The 19,937-nt window shown below is 38.5% G+C and overlaps 2 protein-coding genes across 2 annotated transcripts in view; one reads left to right on the top strand and one right to left on the bottom strand.

The window, feature by feature from the left end:
- Nucleotides 1-19,937, top strand: part of LOC6549798 — a 42,901-nt gene that overhangs the window by 8,817 nt on the left and 14,147 nt on the right. The window lies entirely within an intron of this gene.
- Nucleotides 8,378-8,911, bottom strand: LOC6549796. Its single transcript, XM_026982685.1, has 2 exons — nt 8,673-8,911; nt 8,378-8,612 (listed from the first exon to the last, which is right to left on the bottom strand). Exons 1-2 carry the CDS (start codon nt 8,850-8,852, stop codon nt 8,439-8,441), a joined length of 354 nt encoding a protein of 117 aa, XP_026838486.1. The 5' UTR covers nt 8,853-8,911; the 3' UTR covers nt 8,378-8,438.

Genomic DNA, 19,937 nt, shown 5'->3' with positions numbered 1-19,937 from the left:
CTGCGTTATAGGTCGAAAAATTTGCAGTTTGCTTTTGTTCCGCCGAGTGCATTGAAAATCTCTCGGGCTGCCGTCGGTCTATCGCTGTTACCCAAATCCCTTCATCGTCCTTTTGCTCCTTTAGCATCCTTTAACATCCGCTGCATCCCATTGTCCACTTTCTCCATTGCCTGCCAGCTAAACGAATTTTATGACTAGGCTTCCAGTTCCCTCTATTTTTTTGTTAACAAACTTTTGAATTGAAAGAAACTAGTTTTAAATCGTATTATGCACAGCTTAGCGCTACTTAGTTAACTCGCAAAATTATATAATTGGATAAAAACTTGTTATAGAAAAGGAATCTCTCCTTTCAAAAGTAGTACTGTTGGTTTGAATATGTACGATAGAAGATAGTCTAAAGTAAAATATAAGATAGTCTTAAGTTAACTAAATTGATGCTACGCATGAGTTTGTTATTCAAAACTTGAACATTTGGTAATGTAGTCAGTAACTTTCTTACAAATTAAAGAAGGAATCATTTATAAATGTCAAAAATTGTATCTTTTAGGTTTAATGGCTCGAAAGTTTGAGCATTATTCTTTTTTATGGCTTAAGAATTTATAACTATCGTCGATAGGAGACTCACTTCTCGGTTGCTCCCTCAGGTGGACCAGCACTCCTATTTTATTGCCCCTGGGATCATTACACCACAGTGGGGGCAACTGAAAATTGGCAAAATATATTGAGTGCCTTGTGGAAGCATCTGCGGTCTGTTCGGATGATTTATGGACTGCATATAGCTCATTCGGTTCAAAAAAGAGGTCACAGGGGGCGGAGGGTGCAACGATGAAGCCCAAAAAAATCAAAAACCAAAAAAAAGAGGCAGCATTTTCCAGGAAGGCAAAGTGAAAGAAGGCTACCGACAGGCAGCTGGGAAAATGGCAAACACAAAATTGGAGTCAAGCAACAATATTTTCCCTGCATCTTCAATGCAGGCAGTGTGTGTGTGGGTGTGTGTGTGTGTATGTTGGCCAACTTTGATGTGGTCACAAAACTAAGGCTTTAAAACAGGCAGATAGGAAACAAGGTGGCTTATCACTTTTTAATACGCTGATAAAATGATTTGTAAAGAGGTGAAATGCCTACTTTTTTCTACATGTATAATATTGCACGTAACGTACAGTATAGTAGTTCTCAGCTGTCGTGGTAACTTTGGTGCAATTTTCAGGCGATTATATATAATTCAGATGTGCACGAATACACACACTTATGCTGGCCGCGATGGCGGTGCTGAGGTCCTGTTTCCGTTTCCTGTCCGCTGGCGTTTCCATTATGATTTCTATTATTCGCAAACTCGGCACAAAAATTGCGCTGAAAATGAAATGAAATAAAGATTTAGCTTAGGAGCAATGACGACGATGACGATGGGGATGATGATGATGCCAGGACATTGGGGACCCGCACATCTGGAGTATTTATGGGCGCGGTGTGTGTATGCGAGGCCATAAAGCGCACATGGCCCCCAGGAGTAAGTGGTCAGCTCGGAATCGCGGAGGGTAAGCTTGGAACTTCGGTTGCTGGCAACCTCGGAAAGTAACGAAAAAGAGGAGCAGTCTGACAGGTGACGAGAGCTGAAGGATATGGAATATGGCCGTTGGGTGGGCAGTGGTGTGGCCCATATCCTTCCTTAACCCAACAGCGCGAGCGGGCACTCCGGTTATGAAGATTCGCACAGGGAACCACGCACCCGCTTGGCTGTCAATTAATGACCCATTTGGCCAGCCAAGGGTTAAGGCTGCACTCGGTGGCTTGGTGGATGTTTCTATTTCAGGAAATGCTTCTTCTATTTTTTCCACCCATTCAACGTGTTCAAACTCACACACGCAAACTGGTGAAAGCAGCAGATCCAAACGGCACAGAAATTGGCATACCCATCATTTTAGTTACCCTACCTATATATGGCAATATATGGAACAAGCTTAGAAATCAATATATTGTATAAAAATATATTAAAAAAACTACAAATAATAATTGAAATGAAACGGTCGACCCATATATATTTATGTAGATTAAATGCCGAATAAAGCTAATTGTAGCTAATTAGTGCTGGCTCAAATAGAATTCAATACTGCTCACTGGATGGTTGAGCTGTAGTTCTGCTCGGGTTTTGCCACGGTGTGCCCTCTGACCTACCTAGCTGCACTGCTGAGTCCTGTGCCACAAGTGTCAAAAAGTGTGCGCACTCCAAGCTCTACCAGGAGGCTCCTTGCTCTTTGTTCGCGTTCCCCCTTTTCTTTTTACCTTAAGCCCTGACCAGGACCCTCGTCTGCACTTGTCCGCCTCCTGAACAGGACTCTTCAGTGGAAAAGTGGCGAAGTGAGCAGGATGAAAGTTACAGATGAAATGCTCAACTTGACGCACCGCTTTGGCTAGCAATTAGGATATCTACCGAAAAAAACATGTTCATTAAAGTGATAAAATTTTAAAAGATTTCGACTTAAATTAATTCTTGTGTTTTCGCACAATCAGTCAATCCTTTTTCTGGGCAAGCAAAGTGTGTTTTGCAAATGCTGGCATTCATTTCGTTTGATTCACCTCAAATGCCGAAAGTTAAATGTGTGTGGCTTAAATGCTGAAGCAGCTGAAAATAACCATTATAATATAACAACAGTTTCAGTTAACATACTTTGTGGCCTTTCTGATTTAAGACTTAAAATGCCGCACCAAAAAGTGAGCAACTGCAATTTTGTCTGACTTTCATCAATTGGAGGAATCTCAAGGCGAAATGCTTGGTGAAATTTCTGACTGTGTGCTTGTGTGTGTGTGTGAGTTCCTGAAACGCCAGCGGCTCCTCCCCTTTTTCCAACCCCCCCTGCTCTGCTTGCCTTTTTCTTTCAACTCCCCTCGCTCTCTAATTGAATATGCATATTTATGTTAGCTGTCAGTCATTTTGATTGCGTAACTAACCGAAATGAAACGAAATATCAACCCCCAAAGAGGCAAACAAGTCTGTCAAAAACCCCAGAACCCTCAAAACCCACAAAACCCCCAAAACCCAAAAACCCCGACCAACTTACTAAAAACAGACCGACCTTCAGTGCGCCCAACCACCCAAATACCCCAAAAATAACCTCAGTCGTCTAAATGCTTTGCATTTGAGCGGCTTGATGACAAATCATTGTCATCATCTTCAGCAGCGTCATTTTAATTATCATTGGTGGAATTCCAATATTTTGGCGATGCAGTCATCAAAAACCGCAAATGCGCTGAAGAAAAACTGATGGAAATGGGAATAATTTGAAAACCACTTAACTATTTAACAAATTCTGTTCATACAAAATTAAACAATGAAATACCTTTAAATACTTCTATACTAAATCTTAAGTGTGTTTGGTAATTTTAAGTACTCCAATTGATTTTTGTGGGCCAATTCTATTCTGCGACCCTGCATAGTAGCCATAAAAGCTACGCTAACAATAACTGAGCACTCTCATGCCAATATGCCAATTAACTTGGATAATTGAGCATTTCTGTAGCATACATTTCGGAGCACCGGACATTTGACAGTTGATAATGCATTTTAATTGCGGGAATATGAATGGATTGCCAAATGTCCACTGTGTGTGTGTGTGTGTGTGTGTGTGTGTGTGTGTGGATGGCGACAACTTGGAGGATGGATAGCATGGTTAAGTACACGCAACTCCAATTAATTTTCAGTAGTGGGCGTTGGGCGTGGCTGTGGAGATAACTAAGTATGGCAAGTCAGTCGAATGGAAAACTAATTGGGATATTAGCAGTTAATTAAATTCCAGCATAATGCGTTGCTCATTTTTTATTTTCTCATGTTTGTAATTCAATACAATACTCAAACATTTGGCCGCACAGCTTTTATTATACTTTAATCGACTCGCAGTAATTTCCCTTTATTTACTTAGCAAGCTTATCTATCCAAATCAATTTGAATTCATTGAAATGACAATTTTCCCATTTTCCGCCGCGCCCAAGGTTTTCCACCACGTTTTGTTTTCATTTTGGCTGCTGTTGCCGTTTGCTGTAATTATCATTGGCAATTTGCAAATTCAATTGACTGCAATAATGCCGGCTACCACCGAAAAATCGGTATGAATAATGCAATGAAAATTGAATTGCATATTTATTCAATTAGAGTGCGGATGCGAATGCGGATGTAAATGCGGATGCGAACTGTGAAGGCACAATTGCACATAGAAGCCCGTATAGAATTGGCCGGTAAAACGAAGGAGGCATCAACGGGATGCCTGGCGATTGGCAATCAAATTCTAATTTCATGCAATTCACTTAAATAAAATGTTGGCAACAAACAGGAAGCCGGATAGTTAGCCATCTTATTACATCATACTGCCACTTGAGTGTTGAAAGTAAAGGGGGTTGCGCTTGAGTGAGGCAAAGGGTGAAAATTGTAGCAATTTGCCGAGATATCCTTTATTCGGCTGGCATTTAAGCTCTAAACGCCCCAATGGAACTTCTGGAGTAATCAACTTAAAATATATGTACATATCTCTGCCAGAGCCCTGGGAATTCAATTATTGTGGCATATCGGTTCGGGATTTTTGCACAAGTTTGTTGGCTTTGTTTCTACCATTGGTTATCTACCGGATTGCATTGGTAGTTATTACGAATCGATTTAGGTGATTGGATTGCAGTGATTGAGTGGGAAACTGATTAAATTACAACTCGGTGTGGAGGCAATAATATTGCGATTTTTAATTCTGCTGATGAATATCAAAATGAGTTAGATTTTTATATTAGGATTATGAATTGTAGTAACTTGTTAGACATAACATATTTTCTAAATGATTTGCTTACAAAATATTTGCTGTTAGAAAGCCTGAGAGATATGGATTAATTAAGCTCTCATTAAGCTCTAAAAATTACAATGAAATGTATCTTTAATGCCTCACATGGGGAGTAATATTTGTTGCAGCGCTTAGGGCCAGGAAATTGTCGGCTCAAATAACTTTGGCAATAAGTATGTGTAAGTACAAAAGTCACGAGTGTAACACCTCTGGGCCAAACCCTTTAATCCGGTTAGAGCCAGCTACATGCACATGCATACATCATAAATAATTGAGTTATCCTTCGATGTTTTTACCTCACTTTCTCCATTTCTGGCTTTCCTTCTATTTTTTCCTTGTTATTTTTTTTTCCTTTTTGGTTCGACATGACAAATTTATCCTAAAGTTAATTCCCTCACTCGGAACAGAAGCCCCTGCGCCTGTGGCTGCTGACCCCTTTGCCCTGTCTCATGAACTTTGGCCTGTAAGTACGATGGCGGCCACAAAAATAGCGTTTGAGCGTACTTAGGATGGTCAAAGAACTTTTCAATTATTCTTTAGGCAGCAAAATATCTGAGAACTAGTAATTGAATGATTATAAGTAGATTATTCAACTAATATGTCTTATTATTTTAAAATGTCAAATAATCTAAATTACTTCAAATAAAAAACATATACGGGTTATATTTAGTGCAATTTTTTGTCGTCTGCTGTATTTTGTTTTTGTCTGAGGGGATGTTCATTTTGTTTGCCATGTCCTCGGCTGGGCGCAATTCGTATATATATTGATGAATATGTATAAATAAATTTCTATTGATTTTTCATTATTTATATTTAATAATATATAAAGCAAACAGCTGCCCTCTCGCTCGCTCCACTGCGATTGCCCGACTGGCTTTTTTTCCGAAAGTGTTGACACACCTAAGTTTGAAATTGAGTCGTTGGAGCACATTGATTGAGTTGCTTTTTTACATGTGTATGTGTATGTGTATATATATATTTTATATATTTTTTTCGGGGATACACACGGCTTACACAAAATTTCCGCTTTGTTGCGCAGCTCAGCAACATTTTAAATTCCCCCCACAGGATTTTGTGAGCTCTACCGACATCTTTTCTTCTTTTTTTTCTTTATATTTTGTATACCACCATCGTGTTTGCGCTAAAAATAATTAAATTCAATTGCAATTCAGTTATCGTGCGACAGCCAAAAAAAAACGAAAAAAAACTGAACAAATTGTGATAGAAAATTCAAAATGTCTACTCCTCCCATTGCCTATTTTCCGTTTCCTTTTTTTCTGTGGCGAGTAGGGAAAATATTGAAAATTTATTTATAGCCAAATACGCTACGCTGCACCTGTGTGTATATGCGTCCTGTCAACAAGTTCAAGTGTGTGTGTATGCGTGTCTGCACACAACAAATCCTCGCTGGTGTTCGAGTGTGCGCCTGTGTGTGTGTGCATAGTCGGGTGTAAAAATGATTGAGTGTTTGAACTGAACTTTTGTGTCGTTGCCATCGTCGTCATCAGTGGGCGGTAGAATGTGGCAGGTGGTGAGGCGGGGGGAATACCACCCACCATGAACCAAACGATGGCCACCCACCGCCATTCAGCATCCCTCAAACGAAAAGCCCCTTCAGGTACACCAAGTATTTATTGACTAACGTGGCTAACTGCAATAAATAATTCGAATTTGCGGGCGGAACTTTACAAATTCGATATTTTCGAGTTTTCATCACTACTATGCTAAATATGGATAATTTATAAACAACTGTTTTGAACAGTTAATATCTAATTCTAACGACCCATATCACTTTATTGAGGATTTTAATTTCAGTGCGAATTTTCCCATTTTCTTATTTATGACCAAAATTCAAAAAAACGGATTTTGGCAAAAATTCTAATATTTTTGATGGGCATTTTAATCATAACTTGGCTAAAAATGATCATAAAGATAAAAGAATAACTGTTTTGAGCAGCTTATTACCAATGCTAACGACCCCTAACACTTTTTGACCGATTTTGGGAACTTCAATTTTCGGTCGATTTTCGCATTTTTTGTAAGGGGTAGCATCATCAAAATTTGAAAAAAATGGCAAAAAATTAGCATTCCCATTTTTGAACACAGTTCGATTGGAAATTTAATTACGAGCTCAACGAGGTATAACATTCCAAATTCAGACAATTATTTTTGAAGTTGTGTCCAAAAAACATATTATTTAATGACCAAAATTCGAAAAAACCGATTTAAGCAAAAATAACAATATTTTTTATGGGCATTTTAATCATAACTTGGCTAAAAATGATCATAAAGCTGAAAGAATAACTGTTTTGAGCAGCTAATTACCAATGCTAACGACCCCTATCACTTTTTGACCGATTTTGGGAACTTCAATTTTCGGTCGATTTTCGCATTTTTTGTAAGGGGTAGCATCATCAAAATTTGAAAAAAATGGCAAAAAATTAGCATTCCCATTTTTGAACACAGTTCGATTGGAAATTTAATTACGAGCTCAACGAGGTATAACATTCCAAATTCAGACAATTATTTTTGAAGTTGTGTCCAAAAAACATATTATTTAATGACCAAAATTCGAAAAAACCGATTTAAGCAAAAATAACAATATTTTTTATGGGCATTTTAATCATAACTTGGCTAAAAATGATCATAAAGATAAAAGAATAACTGTTTTGAGCAGCTTATTACCAATGCTAACGACCCCTAACACTTTTTGACCGATTTTAGAAAATTATTTTTTCGATCGATTTTTTCATTTTTTTAAGGGGTAACATCATCAAAATTTGAAAAAAATGGCAAAAAATTAGCATTGCCACTTTTTAACACAGTTCGATTGGAAATTAAATTACGAGCGCAACGAGGTATAACATTCCAAATTCAGACAATTACTTTTGAAGTTGTGTCCAAAAAACATATTATTTAATGACCAAAATTCGAAAAAACCGACTTATGCAAAAATAACAATATTTTTTATGGGAATTTTAATCATAACTTGGCTAAAAATTATCATAAAGCTGAAAGAATAACTGTTTTGAGCAGCTAATTGCCAATGCTAACGACCCCTATCACTTTTTGACCGATTTTGGGAACTTCATTTTTCGGTCGATTTTCGCATTTTTTGTAAGGGGTAACATCATCAAAATTTGAAAAAAATGGCAAAAAATTAGCATTGCCACTTTTTAACACAGTTCGATTGGAAATTAAATTACGAGCGCAACGAGGTATAACATTCCACATTCGGACAATTATTTTTAAAGTTGTGTCCAAAAAACGAATTATTTTGTGTTTTTGCAAGTGCACTTTTTTGCCTTTCAAGAGTATTCCAACTGATATAGCATATACTTAATCGCTTTTCTTGTTATCTCTGCTGGTGTGTTTGATTTCCTCGTTTTTACTTTCTGCGCCCCGTATCGAAGTCAATGTAACCTCGTGAGCACTGAGAAAAAATACAATAATTTTTCAGCGATTTATAGCAAATAGGAACATATATCTAAATAAATAAGCACATCACATAAAAGCACTTTCTTGTCACTGGCACCAAACAAAAATTGAAACACAAACTGCGCTTTAGTTTTTCATTGCGTTGCGTTATTTATGTAGGGTATTTAAGGGTATTTTTAAGGGTATTTAACGACCCCATATTTCCACAGTATCCTTGATGCCGTAACCCCGCTCGGAAGTGAACTGAATAGTGGCTCCTTTGGATCCAGGACCTCCGCTGACCAGTACAGCAGTTGCTCCGTGGCTCTTCTTTTTGTCGGTAATCTTAATGGCCGTAATGGTCAGCGCGTTCAGGTTGTTCTGTTGAATTGAAAATGATTATGAATGTGAATTTTAAGTAGTTTTGTTATATTTACTAACCGACTGCTTGAATACGTATTTCTTGGTCTGCACAAGTCCAACGAAAAACGCCTTGGAAACGGTATCCTTGGCCAATTTGTAATCGTTGTCACCGATTTCGCCCCAAAGGTAGTCATTTGTGGCAAAAGTTGGCAAAACGAATGCGGCGAGCGCGAATAAAATTATTGTCGGATATTTCATATTTTGTTTTTTTTTTTTGTATTTTTTAATAACTATTTCGCTATGACAAAACACTTTCAACTGATTTGGAAAACAATTCGTTGCCAGTTTTTATTGCGAAACTTGATATCTACAAGTACTTACTTAATTAAAAAATGATATTACGTTCAACATCCTAATCAGTTAAGTCTCTTTATCTTTTCCAAGCTGTCCATTTCAATTTTCATTCAATAGCGCGTTACTCACTTTTTCATTTACCGACCTGGTGGTCTGGTGTTGATAATCAAAACGTTATTTAATCGAGAATCTCCGAAAATTGGGCTAGTTAAAATTGTTTTCCTATATTTAAATGTTTTTGACAAACTTAAGGTCATGAGGTTTGTGATGTAAAGCAATTTCAATTTCATACTTTTTTATATGTGTTTTATTGTGAAAGTTTACTAGGTTTTTGGTATTTCTTTGTCAAAAGCCTTGTACATATTTCTTAAGTGTTTTATTTTATATTTAATACTATATTTTAGATCACGTTTTCTTTCAGTGCGTTGCTGGCTATGGGTTTAAATTGTATTTAAGGTGGCTTCGACTCCCGCGGCTTTATCTACTTTAGCTGCCACTTCTTCTTTATCTGCTACCGCTTTTGTTGTTGTTACACAGGAAAATTACCAGCGACAAGCTGCGACCTTGGGCAAGGGGGATGGGCGGCAATGGCAGAGGGAGGGGGAGGGTGGAAGAGGTAGGAGGGAGGCTGGGGGCGGGGCCGGAGGAAAGGTCTAGGGGGCCAGTGTCAACAGTTTTCCCTGCGGCTGAACGAGCTGCCGACGGGCCTGTTTGTTTGTATGCACTTCAATAAAAATTTAGCATACGCTTCACTTCACTTCACTTGCCACACGCACCATCGCCACACACACACACACACACAGGTGTACAGAGGGGGTCAATGAAATAGTGCTTCCAGAAGTATGTCAAAGAATTTATTAAGAAAGTATTAATATTATTAATTTTTTTATCAACTGTTACGTTGTATAGAGAAAGGCTGATATATAAAAATAGCACTTAATATTGTTTATATTTATCCGTAGTACTATTAACTTGTTCGCAACTGGGCAAATACACACCTGTAACGCCCCCTGGCGGCGGTATATGAAAACATTGCTTTGTATCATTTCCCCTTGGCGAAGCATTTTTCGATTATATGTTGCCTTTGCTTTTTGGCTCGTTTTTCAATCTAAATGTCAGCACATGTGCGAGTGTGTGTCAAAATGGCTGCCAGCTGTGCGTGCGTGCGTTAGTATGTGTCATGTGTGTGCGTGTGTGTGTGTGTGGGGATGCAAGTCTGCGTATGTGTATGTGTGAGTGCGCGTGTCGTGGCAAATTACTCGAGTGAAGTGCGCACTTCAAGAATGAAATAGCCAAAGCAACCGACACGGCTCCCAAAAAAGAAACAAAACTTCATCCTTGCCACAGCCTCCGTTATCCGGCCACGCCCGTCGCCGCCCACCCCCACCCCCCATCCTCAGCTGGAAAACTTAGGAAAAGCGCGTGCATGTGTGTGTGTGTGTGCAAGTGAGTGTGCGGAAGCGAATTTCCTTTCTAATTTGCTTAACGCAACTTGCTCAAGTCTTGTTACGTTATTGTTCATCCATTCAGTGCCAGGCAGCTGCAACTGCTTGCTCAACTTCTTGTGAAAAGGCATGTATACAATCATATGAACCTTGAAATACCCATTACAAGGGACTGAAAGTACGAAGTAATACCATGCTCACACGATTCAACGGCGTTTCTTTATGCGAGCCTTTGAAATTTCATAACGGCGTTGGGAAAAACGTAAACTTTTAAATGTAACTTATTTTCGTAACTTTAAAAATATAATGCCTTAGCGACGGCAGTGCTAGGCAACCCGTTGATACCCATTTACATTTGACTCTTAACGTGTGCATATAAAAATGCGAAATGGAAACTTTGAAGTTGAAAATTAAGGAAGCATAACGACAATTTATTTCAAAAGGAACATTACGAGTAAAGCGAAAAAGGAGCCGAGAAAAAATAAGGGACACATTTCATCTAAAATGATTTGCAGCTGTCACAATTGTTTCTATTTTTTAACTGTTGCAAAGAATAGTACTACGTATACTTGATATTTTTTTCTCCCGGTTTTCCGGTTCATTTGCCAGCCTGTGCCATTTGATTTGATTTCATTTCTTCTCACGGCTATATAAGTTGGTATTCACCATCCTTTTAGCTAATTGTCAAGCAGTCGAATGAAGAGCCCACTTAGTCCACACATTTAATATGCATTTTGAACCATTTTGGGCGACATCAAAGGCATGAAACTCGAAGGCCGGAGCTTAGGCGACCTGCTCCCATCCTGTCTGCCATTCCGTTTCGCCTTTTTCGCTCACTTCCGGTCGCAGGAAGCGGAAGTCAAGGTCCTTATCCGCATCTACATGACCCGTATTGCGATAGACTTCCAATTGATGGACCATGTTTTATGCATGGCTATTTTACATGAAACTGCATCATTTATACGCCAATGTTTTATTAATCATTTTGGGTCGAAATCATGTAAATAGCCATGTAAAAATAGCCATTTCAATTAATTAGTCTCTAGCTAATGGGCCCCCTTTTGTTGTGAATTGTATAAATAAATTAAGTGTTATATTTACATTTAATGAATGGCATTATTTTGTATTTATTTTGTAGATATCGATACCATGTAACCATTTCAAAAACTCTGTTTAGTGCTGATTTATTGCAAGTGGAGCAAACATATTTTCTTAATTATATTGAACTATAATAAATATTTATCATTCCCAATTGCTCTACATTATTGAATGCAAATATAGTTTTCACATTACTGCGCCACCGTTTAATTAATCATTATGAACACTGAAGCGATGTGCAAAGAGCTATTTAAATTAATTCGTTTTATGGCTAAGGGTCACATTCTGAATTTAAACTACTCACACATCCCACGGATGTTTTACAACCAAATGGCATTTAATTAAGCTTTTAAGCCTCCGAATTGAACTAAAGTCACTGGGAGATATTGTAATAAATTCAGCTGGCTGATTGTTTGTTCAGTTACATTTAATCAATAAATAAAATGTAAATTTCTCCACAATTCGCAAAGTAATTTCCTACCTTTGCCAGTATTTTCATTGTATTCGTTCTTATTTTTTGGTTTCCTGGCCTAGCGGCTGTTGACCTTGCGCGGTTTCTTTTTGGTTGGGTCAACCGCATGAGAAAGCAAATAAAATAAATGACCAGAAACGAACAAAAATTGGGAAAAAGTTCGGCTGCGCGGCAAGAAAAGAGCCGGGAATTCAAGTCACGACATTCGCACCTGGGGCGAATGGCGTTTAAAATTCAGAAAAAGGTCAACAAATGCCCAGGTAACTGGCTCGGTCAGCTACGCAATAACGCAGAATATATATAAGCATATTTCTATACAGATAACTTCGAAGGAATTACGTACAGTTCGCGACAAAAAAGTAGTGCTCACGGTGTCTACAAGTGACACCGAAAAGAGACAGTTTTACTTCTGGACCTGAAGTATACTCTTGCATATTCTTAGATTTTTTTTTTAATTATTAACATGTTGCGATAGTCTTACAGCCGTGAAACGCACCTTTTTCGCACAGTTTTTGTATATTCGCTTGTAAAGCGACCATTCAAGAAGCCTCGCTTCAATTACTTTGAGTTGTGCAAACCTTTTTTTTCGTTCGTATTTTTGTTGGTGTTATTATTATTATTATTATTTTTTTTTTTTTTTTTTGCCCTTCTATTGTGCCACTTTCTCCGGCTTCTTCTTACCGTCCTACCATATTTTGCAGTTACCCTTGTTGCCGTATTTTCAAATGAAAGGTGACGCCGTATATTTGAATTTTGAATGGGGAGTGCTGATGGATGTGGGTGAGAGGAGGTCCTGGCATTATACTCTGCTATACGGCGTCGGTTTTTATTAAAAAACTCATTATATCTCGCTCAGCAGGACGAAACGGTCTATGAACGCGCTGGCGCTTTTCAACCAGGGTAGCATTAACATTTATTTAAGTTTCTCCACAATAATCATGCGCAATTTACTTGACTCAAACATTGCGTATTTGAAAAGATGCGGTTTTTACTCGTTTACATTTCATTATTTTGCGTTTGCGGCAAGCAAACCATTTGCTAATGTCGATCTCCCATTCACCCATAGTTTCGTTTTATTTTCTCACTTAATTTCCCCCAGTTTCTTTGAATTTCCGCTGGGAAGTTAATTTTCCGTCGGATTGTAATGTTGGTTTCCTTCAAGAGCCAACGAAATTCCCATATTAAATTTCCTCAGCGATAGCGTTAGATTTTCCTGGAGGAAAAGCGTTGTTAGCTGTCTTAGTCATCTATTTTTAGTGCTGTACAATTTTTTTGGTTTGCCATTTCTTCCAAAGTATTTTGTTTTCTTCTTACCACGTTTTCAAGGGTATTTGTGTGTATTTACTTTCTTCAACGGTGGAAAATCCAACAGAGTGTAAAATGAAAAATGAAAACTATTTTGCGACACAATCCTTCCGGTTCTTCCGGTTCTTTCGCCCACTTTTCGATGGGGAAAGTTTTAATTTTAGCCTGGCCAAAGGGTGCTGGGAAGGGGGGTGTCGGGGGGTGTTGGAAAAATAAATAGTGCGAGTGTGGTGGGGGAAAACTTTTCAATAAAGTATCGCATCGCACACATGCCACACATCCGCTTGCCAACTGCTGCCAACTGTTGAGTTATTTTTTATATTGTTAGAGCAATCCGCTCTATATATCCTTTTCCCCTTTTCGCTCCCATTCTACCAGCTTTTCCTCATTTCTCACCAGTCCTATTTCCTTTTTCCCCTTTCGCCGTTCGCCATTGATAAGCTGCAAATGCTTCGAACGCCATTTGCCAGTAGATTTGTTCACTCCAAAGCTTCCTAGACTATTTGTTTGCTCAGGAGAACATTTACTGGACTTACAGTGGGATCTGACTATGAACTACGTTGTTACTTACACAAAATTCAAGATTTTTTTAGTTTCACGTCTTACCTTTTACGTAGATATGGCCAGGTATTTGAAAACGGATTTTCATAAATTATTCATATGTTATTGTTTACAAATAATGGCTTAAATGTTCTCAAGTTTGTTTCGTCGTTCACGATTACTAACTTTAACTTGTTGGTGGAGCACTTTCCTTTCTTCGTCTGCCATTTGTTTTTCGCTGGGCTTTTCATGCGGCGGCTTCTGTCGCTCGCTGTCTTACTATAAAAGTTAAATTGCAATTTCGAAAAAGTATTTAATATGACAGTTGCGCCAGGAGCGGGAAAGGCAGGAAAACTCGGGAAAGTGCGAAGAGGGGGCAAGGGGGTGAGGGGGGTATTGGTTGCACCAGGAGGCAAAAAGAAAAGTAACGATGAAAACAAGAACTGGCAGCAGACTTTGCAGAAAATCTCTGCTCCGGTATGCTGTCAACGCAGTTGTTTCAGTTTTCCCAGTGAATTTTCACTCGTTTGGTTTTTCCCCATTCCCCATTCGCCATTCGCCGCCCCACCCCCTTCCGGTGCACCTAGTTTTAGGGGACAGTGAAAATCGCTTAAGCAACAAAAACCTGACAACGCATCCAGTTTTGCTGAATGTCACTGCCAACCATTTTTTGACGACCAAAAGACTTGGTAGTGCTAATCGCATCAGGAGCGACAATTGAAGATGATTAAATGGCCGGTTGACTGGAAAACTCTCAGGTGGAGATAGCGTTCCAACCTTTTGAGCTGTTCGTTTTATTCGACTTCGCCTTAAATTTACTGAGCAATTAGCAGAAGGGATAATTTGACTAATGGGCGAAGGAAACATGAACTCAGTCTGTTAACAATTACCATTTCGTTAATGAAAGACTTTATAACATACATATACAAGTATAAGAAGCACACATCTATAATGCATATTTTATATTGTATAAATATATTTTGATATACCCAACATAATATTAATTTTCGAAAAGCTTTCAACCTCTATGCTCCATTCGATATGCTTCAGAAATCGGGGCCAAATCCTCGTGGGATTATAAGCCTATGAATTTATTCAAGGACCAATCACCCCACAGAAATCCCATCTCCCTTTCTCATATACACAAAGCTAATGCACAGAGTAGGACCTTCGAGACGGGTAGATGGATTCTTGTCCTTGACCTTGGCCCCGATGGCGTATACGCAATTTATGGAAAAATATGTGAAAGCAAAAATGAGCCAGCGCATGTAAATGATATTTGCCATCCGATGCGGAAAAAATTCATGAGCGACAATCGACAAAGAATATACGAGTATATTCGATGGCAGGAATTTTTCAGTCAAATTTTGTGTATACTCATAAATATTCAAATAAATTAAGCGAAAATATTGTCGAAAAAGCCGCAGATGCTATTATGATATATTGCCAAAAATGTATTTCAAAACGCAGCCAAAGCCAATTTTGTTATCCGTCTGATATGCATACGAGTATGTATGTTCCCTTACGTACGTGTATGTATATAAAGCAGCCAAAATTGGGTTCAATAAAATGAGAGCGAACCTCACGCACTTTACGACAAAAGAATGAATCTAAATCTTGGCCATAAAAAAGGGCAACATGAAACCAAATGTAAATCGAAACCAATGTCTGAAGAGGCACGTTCCGATTTCAAAATGAAGACTTTTCGAATGCGATGGAATTAAATTTTGGGCTGTCATTTCGTTTCGATTCGTTTCATTTCATTTGCCCCTGCTTTGTGTGTATTTTTAGTCAAGGTATTTGGGCGTTTAATGAACTGAATGGCTTTAATAACCATTTATATGTTAAGCATATTACTGATTTCATTTTAAGGGGGCCATTTTTAATACCTGCTTATTTTATATTTAAATTATATTTTTGCATTTTAATTCGACATCTATTGCCGTATCTAACACAAAACTTGCTCGTAACTTGTGCTGGCCGCAAAACGATAAACAATTCAAATTGAATTTCGCCGTTTAAATAATGGCCAAAAACGAACAGGTTAGTTAAGGGCGAAGGTTAAGAGAAATGAAAATAAAATGTGAAATAATCAAAGCGCATGTGATTTGCATAATTTGTAATGTGAAATTTCCGCTCACATGGCTCTCATTTCCTGTTACACACTCTCGCCCACTTTTCCCAGTCCTTTTTCCTTTCGTTTCCCAGCCAGATTTCCCGGCAGCTCTTCCATTCCGCTTGGATAACTGTTTAATATGCATAAACTTCACTGGGAAATGTGGGCGGTTCTGGGTGGTGGGTTGCCAGCCAAAAAGGGAGATTTTTGGATGCTGTATCCTTCCGTTCGGTTAGCAAGCCAAAATTTGCCTTCGGGTGAAATTTTGGATGTTGAGTTGTGTGTTGTTTTCGCCTAATTGGTTGCCGCTACTCAGCGACCAACTTTATCTACTGGTTTTGTTACCATCTTCCCGCTTTAAATATTTTTATATTTTCTTCTGCTTTCTGCTGCCAAAGTTTTTGTCTTTTTGCCATTTTTATGGGACTTATTGCTTGTTTTATGGCACAAAACTTTAAAAGGCTAATTGGGCGTGTCTTTATGGGTTCCGATTTCAACATAAATCGAGTTCGGTATTTTGTAGTTTCCTCTCTGCTAATAAAGGGTATCTCCTTTTATTGATCAGATTTTTGGTTTGAAATTAGAAGAAAATGCTAACGAATTCGGAAAACATTCTCGATTTTCGCAGAATGTCTTTTTGTGGCTATTGTGCAATAATTCCTGTAATATTTCTGCATGAAAATTGTATGCCTAGATTATTAGTACATTTTAGTACATATTAAAAGCTTTGTCTGTTAAATAATCAAAGAGAAAACATTTGAATATTGTTCTGTTTGTCTACATTTTCCATAAATGTTGTCCTTTGATGGATTCATTTGGCTTGGAAATTTTGTCAATGGCTTATCCAACCCACTTTTTTTTTTTGCATCTTTTAATGTCCTTCCCATTTTCCCCACATCGGCAGAAAAGTTTCCCCATATATCACTCTTCACACAACCCTTTGGTGCTCGAATAAAACTTTTCGCATCGCACACTTTCCGTTTTATATTCAAACTGTTTTATTTCGACCTGATTTTTACACATGAATTAGTAAAAACACTCATTATAGCCTGCGTCCCCTTGGATGTCTACGTTTTGCAGTCTTCATTTTGTGTTTATTTCTTTTTTGTTTTTTGTAGTTTGCCGTCCTTGTTGCGGCTTACTTCTCATGGCGGCCTCCGGTGCGTATGAGCAATGTGAAATGTAAGCCAGTTTGCGGCACATTTGCATATATGGCAAAGGGTTTTTCCAGCGCGCGCGAAGGAAGCTAATTTGCATTCGAGGGTCCCAGTAAACCAGACAGACATGATGTGTGTGTGTGTGTGTGGGTGAGTGTGTGTGTGTGCGTGTGTTTTGGCGCTGGTGAGTGAATAAGGGGTAGAGGGGTGTGGCACTGGTTTTTGGATGGTGCGATTATATCCTGGCCACCATTTGTGGTTGAGTTTCCACTGGCTTTTCTTTTTCGCCGCTTTTTATGGGAAATACTTTGTGCGGCCGCAGCCGTATTTCGAATTTTATGTTATTTACCAGTGCTTTGCATACTTTGGGGCGTCTTTAAAGTTGCAGTTTGAATACGTTTTAAATGCCCCTTTGTGTGCCTGTGTGTGGTGGCATCATAAAATGTTTTTGAGTTCTGTACATTTGGGGCCAAAGGCTTGCGGTTTTTTACGGTCCCCTAGATATCTTTTTTTTTTCTTTTTTTTTGTGTTATTTTGAAGAGAGCACTCTCTTGGCCCTTTGGTTTTGGGCGTGTGTGCAATTAAAAAAGGGTTTACTTGCCTTTTTGCTCATTTCATTTGCATATACCGCACAGCGTTTCCCTTCGGCGGCAGCTGCGTCAAATTGATTTCCAACCTTGGCCAAATTCCCTCGGCAGTCTGCAGTCCCATTATGAAATCAAATATGCCAAATTTCCCATGGGAATAGAATCTGACTACATAGAACACTAATTTATAATATATATGCTCTTAAGCCGCTCATATATTATTATGGCTTAATTGTTACCCATGGGTTTATAAAATTTGTAAATAATTATTTACGATATTTTTTGTTCGAGGAATGTGAGGAATATTTTTCGGTGTCTGCTGTTGGTATTGTGGTTTTTAGACGAACTCAATGGCCGGGAGGCGACTTAATTAACGCGTACCAAATTCATTTCATTGGCCACACTACAACAAATGTCATCCTCGCAGGACACGCAGCTTATTTCATTGCCAGAAAACGTCTCAAAGTCAAAAGGATACGTGATGGAATGTACGAGCATACTGGGAGCAACCTTTTCATCCCAGAAGATAAACAATTGAAACGGGGAAAAACAAGATGCGGCACGGACAGATAAAGTTCGTCAGTCAATATCACATCAATAGATACACTCCCATTATGATAACAGGGAAAAAATAATGTTGCTATCAAATAAATAATTCATCAACTGCTTACTTGTAAGCTGAAATGTCAAAAAATAGTCAAATATTATTGTTCGTTTAAAGCAAAAGACCGAATGGCTATACCCTAAATCTCTTTTTAGGGTATATGAGAGCCATTTGAAAGTTTTTCTGTGCGCCAACTGCTTGTCTTTTATGATTTCAAAATGTCTAAACAACAATTGAGATACAACATAAAGAAGAACAATAAGCAGCGAAGTACAACAGTGGCAACAACTATAATATTAAATGAAATTTATTTTATTGCAGACAACAGACGCCAAGTTTTGTTTTTCCCCGTCGACTCATTCTCTCATTCCGCCAGCCTTCACATTCACTTTCGCTCTCACTGGCTTTCACTTTCTGCCCCAAAAAGTATGCTTTAGAAATTATCAAAGCAGAAACTGGCGAAATAAAAGGCCGGCAGAGAAATGGGGGCAATTCGGACAGGCAAACCCAAAATGGACACCTGGCCTCAAGTGTTTTCATGCACACTCACACACACATATACTTAAGCGCACAAAGGACTCGGCAAACACATAAAACATAATTGCAAATTAACCTTTTTCTGATTTTCTCCACTCTCCTTCTCACACATACATATAAACAGGAGCAACTCCAGAGAGCTCAAATAACTATAATTTCATTTGGAGGATGCCCAAACGGTTACATTGCAATACACTGAGCGGAAAACTCGTACACAAACATTTATCCCAGTTACAAGTGATCCTATTTTCTACATTATTTTATTACATATTATTTTTGCCTAATTTTTAGAGAACTCCTGGTGATCTTTTCCTCAAACTTACTTGTAAATATTAGCTAATTGGATATTTTTTGAAGTGTCTCAAGCGTGGCAATGACAACTCCTACCTGTTGATGGGTAGACGAGGGAGAACTGTACATCTGTACATTAAGTAGGCAAAATTATTGAGTTTACTCTAATGCCGAGGTAAACACAAGGAAAAGCGCCGGAAAAGTGGGCGGGTTGGCAAGGTGGGCGGGACCATTAACACAATTGCCTGGCTGGCTGCTCTCGCTCGTTGTCAGGCGTCTTTGGGTTAATGATTTTTATGTGCATTTTAATGTGGCAACAGTTTTTGCGCCGCTTTCCGGCGTGTAAAACGCGCTAAATATAATGAAAAGAGCTCCTTAAAGCTGTGTAATGTCGCGAAAACACACACACACACACACATGGGTATTACTTAACTACAATAACATAAACTTAAGTAGGGCGTGTTGGGCGGAGTGAAAGGGATAGCGACACATGTACGCTGCGGGGTAATAAAGTTGATTGCCTTGACAACTTGTGTGTCGCCAAGTTTTCCGCCCAGCGAAAACTCCTCGCAGCAATTACAAACTTCAATTATAATGAAAAAACATTATCTTGTAATTTTAAGGCTGGTGAGTTGGGGCTGTGGAGATTGATTTTCCAAGGGTCGTCCTCCTGTTGTTTAAGGATTTAATTAATTGCCGCATGCGATTTCCGAGAAGTGGCTAAAATGATCGGAGCAACCAAATCGCTTTGGTAATATATTCATAGCAAGGTCTTCTTAAAGCTGCTACCTTTGAATATTTAAAAAAATGTATTGACTACTAATTTGTTTAAGTATT

Source organism: Drosophila erecta, unplaced genomic scaffold (assembly GCF_003286155.1).
Source record: "Drosophila erecta strain 14021-0224.00,06,07 unplaced genomic scaffold, DereRS2 tig00000152-arrow-arrow-pilon, whole genome shotgun sequence".
NCBI classification, from domain to species: domain Eukaryota; kingdom Metazoa; phylum Arthropoda; class Insecta; order Diptera; family Drosophilidae; genus Drosophila; species Drosophila erecta.
Note: the sequence above shows the minus strand (reverse complement) of the source record. Positions and strands in the feature narration are given on the sequence as shown.